General features: G+C 41.8%; 1 protein-coding gene across 1 annotated transcript; it reads left to right on the top strand.

The window, feature by feature from the left end:
* The first annotated feature begins 2,014 nt into the window (after nt 1-2,014).
* On the top strand, nt 2,015-6,722 carry LOC108954045 (protein SIEVE ELEMENT OCCLUSION B-like). Its single transcript, XM_039311271.1, has 7 exons — nt 2,015-2,113; nt 3,920-4,009; nt 4,206-4,639; nt 5,020-5,114; nt 5,204-5,328; nt 5,557-6,033; nt 6,456-6,722. The coding sequence occupies exons 1-7, from the start codon at nt 2,015-2,017 to the stop codon at nt 6,720-6,722; spliced, it is 1,587 nt and encodes a 528-aa protein (XP_039167205.1).
* The last annotated feature ends 204 nt before the right edge of the window (nt 6,723-6,926 follow it).

The following is a 6,926-nucleotide window of genomic DNA, read 5'->3' as shown; positions in this document are numbered from 1 at the left end:
AAATATAATCTGTTATGCATGTATGGATAAAATTTAGGCATCAGTTTGTCTTTGAATGCAACCTCTGCGAACTCACCTTCAAAGAGGGGCAGCTGTTGACGCCTAAAATTAGTTAGGTTTTATTTAGCTCTATTTAACTTTGTTTTATTTTTATTTTATTTTTACTTTTTCGGATAATAAATAAACAAAAAAACAACAAGAAAAACAGAAAAAAAACAGAAAAAAGCCTCCGCATGGGCCTTCGGCCCATCTCCGCCTTAGCCCGGCCCAGCCAAGTCGTCTTCCTCCTTGCGCCACTGTAACGCACGCGCGTGCAGGCGCGATGCCGGAGAGGGATGGACAGACGGCATCGCACGTGGAGCGGGGAGCAGTTGGCGTCGACGGGACGTGACCGGAGGAGGAGATGATGGCGGATGGGACGGCGGCCCAACCGGCGGGTCGAAGCTCGCCGACCGGCCCGCTCCCGCGCCTATAAACAGAGGGGGTCACCGTCGACGAAGGGCACCGACACGAGAGAGAAAGGAGGAAGAAAGAGAGAGGCGGTCGAGGCTCGGGGTCCCCGAGAGACTTCGGGAGTTCGAGCGTAGGGTCGGCCGTGGCGTGGTGAGCTCGGAGGGGTCCCCGAGAGACTTTGGGGAGTTCGCCGAGCGAGTCCGAGGGAGAGAGAGGGAAACTCGAGCGACCGATCCGGCCAGATCCGACCGTCCAAGATCCATCTCGCCGTCGTTGTCCCCGCGGTTGTTGCCACCGTGGTCGTCAGATTGCCCTTGCCGTGGCCGTCACCGCCCGCGCCATTGAGAAGGTATCGTGCGTCGCCACCGTCACCGACGCCATCTCCCACCCCATAGTCCGTGGTCATCTCCGCCGCCGCCGCCGTTTTTCGCCGTCGTCGCCACCGCAGCTCCTCTCGGCGCGCGTGGATTCGCAAACCCTAGGGTTTGCGATTTTCGGGTCGCGAAGTGGTTCCGGACCGGATAATCGGGTAGGGTTCGCGGCCGTGGGCGGTGGGAGTCGGGTCGGGTGTTCGGGTCGGATCCGGGTAGGGTTTCACCGAGGGGGTGGGTTGTTGGGTCGAGGTTGTCGGGTCGGGCCGGGGTCGGATCGTCTCCCAAACGCCCGGCCACGCCACGCCGTTTCATTTAAGAAAAAAAAAAAAAAAAGAAAAGCCGAAAAAGTCCGAGTCGGGCCCGTCCCGTTTGGGTCGCCGACCCGGGTCGGACCCAACCCGCGGATCCGACCCGGGCCGGTTTTGTTTTATTATTTTAATATAAAATATTATTCTAATAAATAAATAATAAATAATTTATTTTCAAAAAAATAAAAATGTTTTAATTTCCAGAAAATAAAAAAAATATTTAAAAAATGTTCCAAAAAAAATGTTTTATTTTCTAAAAATCGAGAAAAATCAAAAATAATTTATTTTCTAAAAATATTTTGAAAAATATTTTATTTTCCGAAAAAAAAAAAATCAAAAAAAATCAAAAATGCCTAAAAATATTCCATATTTTCCAAAAAATACCAAAAAAAAATCCAAAAAGCCCTTTTATGTCCAAAAATTAGAAAAAGACTCAAAAAATGCTTTTCCTCCCAAAAATGCATGGAAAATCCCCCGAACATCCAAAAACCTTAGGGTTTAAACAAGATTAGGTACCGAAAGGGCATTAGTGATTAACTAGTGTAATCAAGTCCCCGATCCTAATTTCTCTGGTTGCGCAGGAGTGAGTATTCCTCCCAATACTTCACTTGGGTTTCTAATCAACCCACCCCAAATCGATTAGTGGCGACTCCAATTTAAAAATTGATTTACAGGTTAAAAAAAACTTGAACCATTAAGTCGTGAATTGGCGGACTTGGGAGAGTCCGGGCATTAAAATTCAGCCGAGCCATTAGCCTCCTTAGGCGTTCGTACTCGATTGCGGGCACAAAAAAAAAAAGGTCGCGACACCTTCTTTGCTCTTTATAAACATTCACTCAACCCTAGACACACTCTCTCTCTCTCTCTCTGAGATTCAAAATGGACAATTTCATTAACCATCTCCTAGGGAAGCCAGACCAGAGCATGCGGGCCAACCTGCTTGCTTCTTTCGACGACAAGAAGTTCATGAAGGAGATGGTGAACACTCACGCTCCTGAGGAATGTTCAATCTCTCTTCCATCTCGTCGAGACCACCCTTCAAGGAACAACTGCTATCGTCGACTCCATCGTCAATCCTAAGGTAATCGCCAACGTAATGCAATCAATTTGTGGAATAATTGCTCATATAACATCAGTGTTTAAACACTTTCCACTAATGACCTTCTCTTCCATTGATCTAACGGTCAGTGAAAGGCTAGTTGCTATAGCCCTACAATTAAGGTTAGCCTACACGTGGACATTTTTCTTTACCCTAATAACGCATGCTCCGATTTTCCTGAATTTTGCATGTGTGATTACATTCATCCTGCGTGATACTTCTTTTGTGTTCATTTCCTTGCTTAGTTAAAAAAGAAAACTATTGATGGTCATTTAAAAAAACGAAGTTGGGGAGCAGTGGATACAAACTCATAAGTAAATTTATTGGGATTCCAATCTTATTTGGTTTACGTTTTCTTATTATTCCTTGCAGTGATAATCTTGATAGAGCATAAAATGAAAATTATTTTTCATTTAATAATATACTTTCGACTATTTTATAAACAAACCTCCTCCCTTTTTTGAGGTGGCTGAAACCATTTTAATATTAAGACTTCTAATGAAATGGTGATGATACGATTATCGATCGGCTTATGCTTTTTCTTCATGAGAACGTTGAGAGAAAGATATATATTGTTTAGATAAGTAATAAACAAAAAAACAAGTCAAGTTAGATTTGGGATTGTAAGAATCTGATCCTCATTGAACCTCGTACCTACAAGTGATAATATATTAAACTGGCTACGTGGACCACGTTTGCTTTTCTGGTTGCTTTGCTCTTCCAATGGCTGAAGGAGAACAAGAAAGGTGAAACGATTATTCTCAAAAGAGGTATTAAAATATCCATGAACTGTAAAAAACACTAATCTAAGCAATAGTATAATAAACCTCGTTCCTGGAGGCGATAGTGCATTGAATGACCTACACGGGCCCCGCGTGCTTTTCTGGTTGCTCTGCTGCCGACGGAGAACCAGATAGGTGAAACAATTAGGGTTAGAAGGTGCTGCATTATTCATGTACTTTAAACAAGCACTAATCCAAGTAATTATGCATTTCGATAAAGGGATACGTTAAAAAGTTCAACTCAGAAACTTAAATTACATAACTCAATCGTCAAGCGACATGAGACAATACTTTTAATAGATCTTTTGTTTTTTTTTTTTGTCACAATTTTTTTGGCCACTTTAAGCTCAAGTTTTTTACTGTCAAGCCATCTTTTATTATTATTATTTATTTTTGTATGATTCGATGTATGCATAAACCGTTTATCACATACACCACTTTCATCGTCTTGACATGAGAGTTTTAATTTAGAAAAATTTACCGGCTACCCCAATCAATGGATATAGATAGGAGGTTATGTAACAAATGTGTTAAACAAATTATGTAAATGACTAGTGCTTTTGCAAATGAATAGCATTTGTCCACGCTTACCGAAAATTGTTCTTCCGACTCATTAGGCCGGAGGAGATTTTCTGGCCATTAGGTTGCAGCCCTATAATCATGTGCATTACACGGTAACTACTCTCTTTATATCCTTTGGTTAGAAAAGTTATTCAGTTTTTTGTATGAACTGACAATGGTTTACACCAAACTTTGCTCCCTGAATTGATCATGGATTTTTTTTTTTTTTGGTCAAATAATTGATCATGGCTTGAGATAACGAGATCCTTCGTGAGTATTGGGTCTGACTTAGATTAATAGTGAAAACTAGCCTTTTTAAGAATAAAGTGATCTTCATCGTAGGGCACTCAGGGATCTGGAAGCCCTGATTTCAAGCCTCTAAAAGAGGGCTTCAATCCACCTTTAGCAGCCATCAACGAAGTGGTTTGTCAGGTATTTCATATTCTCCCTCGCAGTAATTGATTTCTTTCAAGTCTACTTGTTTTTGTTCGTTTTCTAGTTTTTCCGTGTGCATGTGCTTAAACTAAACATATGAAGCTTTAATATTCTGAAATGTTCGCATTCTAGCCTGCTGTTTGGAGGTTGCAAATAACTGATCTCTTGCATCAACTTGTTGTCCTGTCATCAGCTCACTTGCAAGGCATTAGACACCAAAAATTTGCGCCAAACACTGGTCTCGCTCTTTCACCAGCTGTCGAGCTTCTCATGGGTTAATAAGGCTCTGATTGCCCTTTCATCACTTGCTGTATTCTACGGTGACTTTTGGCGACTTGCTCGGATTGAACCATCAGACAAGCTCGCGGAATCTATGGCCATACTGAAGGGGGTGCCTGCGATCACCAAGCCCTCAGACCTGCAAAAGATCTCAGTTTTCGGTGTTCTCAACGAAATGATCAAGACCACCCTGAATATGACCCAATGCATTGTGGATTTTGAGCATGAATCTAAAGATTTTCCCCAGTTATCTACAATGATTGATGTTGCGAGCAGCGTTTATCAGATCATCATCAGCATCCTTGCTTGCTCTATTCAGTTCACTAGCCTCATTAGCATTGTTGATGAGTATGTTTAACTAGTTAGGCACAATTATTTTATTTTATTTTCTTTGCTTCCGAAAGAGTTTGCTTTTTTTTTTTTTTTTTAATTATGGTAGATAATGATTAATGGTCTAAATTATTTAAGCTATTCTAATTACAATTAATAAACTACATGATAGAGGACAGCACCTTAGCCAGATTCATTTTCAAATTTTCGTTTTTCACGAGAGCAAAGAACTCTTTCTTTTAGAAGAAGAATTTAACTTCGAATTGCTTGATATGTTCTTGAAAAGGCGCAAGAAGCAGTTTTAGGAAAAAAAAACGATCAAGCTCGATGAGAACAAATATGCATGAATTGGAATGACTCATGCCTCTAAGAGGATTTTCTTTTTGTTGTTTTTTCAGCAACAAGGGAAAAGATCTGTCTGCCTTTGCTCGGAAAGTGAACATGGTCCACCACAATATCAAACAACATTACGAAGATTTTTCGCAAAAAAAGGGTAAAATATGTTCTCTCTTTTTCTACTTAATTAAAGCCCTGAATATATTGGGCTAATCGTCTGGTAAACTTATTTTTGGCATGATGCAGAGGAAATTAAGGAGTATCAGAGGCTGCTGCGAATCATTAATGCCCCTACCGATAACGTGGAGCTGATCAAGGCCTTGCTTTACATCAAGGATGATCCTCAGCCTCTCTTCATTGGCTCAAAGAAGGCAAGGGTTCATGTCTCCAGCTTTCTCTAGTTTAACATCACTCTATGTTTCGAGTCCAATACATCGAGATTTTGCACAACATGCCATTGTCGTAAGATCGTCTTTCTCCAAGAATTTCATCTCATACATTTGTTGGAATCGAACACAAAAATAGTTTCCATGAGTTGCGCAATCAATAAAGAGCACATGATGCACCAATGTTTATAATTCACCTTGTCTGTTTTATAGGATAAGGTCGAGTCGCTCCGGAGGAAGAATGTGTTGCTTCTGATTTCGGACCTCCAATTAACCTCTCATGACCTCTCGATCCTCATCAAGATCTACGAGGAGTGCAAGTTCCATGAGGAGGGCTACGAGATCGTGTGGGTCCCTATTATCGAACAAGAATGTGAGGACGTCATCAAACGGTTCCAGAGCCTCCAGTTGCAAATGCCGTGGTGCTCGGTGCACTCCCTAAAACTTATCAACCGGGTGGCCATCAGAATCATTAAAGAGAAGTGGCATTTTAAGCAAGACGCCATTGTGACAGTACTGGATCCACGAGGAAGAGTCTCAAACCAAAATGCCATGAGCATGATTAGAATTTGGGGGAGGGATGCTTTCCCTTTCACCGGTGCAGTAGCAGCAGACATCTGGAAGAGGCCTGGCATTAACTGGTTTGAGCTTTTAGCGATTGACTTCATCTTTCCGGGGATACAGGAAGCTGTATGTTTTTGTTCTCCTTCTTCACTTTTCTTTTTACACTTTTTGCTTTTTTTTATACAACCAGGGTGCACGAATGTGGGTGTCAAAAGAAATTATGATCTTTAAGTTTGCTTATTAGAAGGTGAATTTAGTTAAATTGATGCAGCAATAGAAGATTTGATTCAAACTTAGAATCTGCAAGACATACCTGGGATAAGACAAGAACTATAAAAGACTGTTCTACACTATCGTTTCATCTATTCTTTACTAATGTAAACGGTCAATATTCACGTCGTATCTGAGTAGGCATAGGCTTTACTGGAACTTTTGTACAAAAATTTTGAGAATGTAAGATGGTTGTATAGTTTGATTTACAACATAAAAGATACATGAAAAATTAGCATAAGTTATTTCACAATGACAAAGACATTGTCTCTTATCAGATCAAGGCTGAGAAGTACATCTTCTTGTATGGAGCGGAAGAACCCAAGACCATCCAGGTGATCGAGGACTCGCTAAAGAAGATCGATGAAAAAGCCATCGTCGCCTTCAATGTCACCAAATCGCAGTTCTTTTGGAACCGCCTCAAGAGCTGCATGCTTTCGAAGCGGACTTGCACGAACCCATTATGCAGGACATCCTCAGGCTCTACACCTGCTTCAAGAAGGACGGCGGGTTTACGGTCCTCACGAAGGGGTCGCGGGTCGTGATCAACGACTCCCACATGTACGTCACGATGGTTCTGGTGCAGTACGAGACGTGGAAGAAGCACGTGAACGTGAACGGGAAGACGTTCGACATGGTCTTCAAGGAGCAGTTTGACCTGTTATACGTCCCCCCGAGGTGCCACCACTTCTATATTCCGAACATGGTTGGCTACATCCCAGAGGATGTGAAGTGCCCGATTTGCCCGG

This window comes from Eucalyptus grandis, chromosome 1 (genome assembly GCF_016545825.1).
Source record: "Eucalyptus grandis isolate ANBG69807.140 chromosome 1, ASM1654582v1, whole genome shotgun sequence".
Classification (NCBI taxonomy): domain Eukaryota; kingdom Viridiplantae; phylum Streptophyta; class Magnoliopsida; order Myrtales; family Myrtaceae; genus Eucalyptus; species Eucalyptus grandis.
This window is presented reverse-complemented; position numbering and strand designations above follow the sequence as displayed.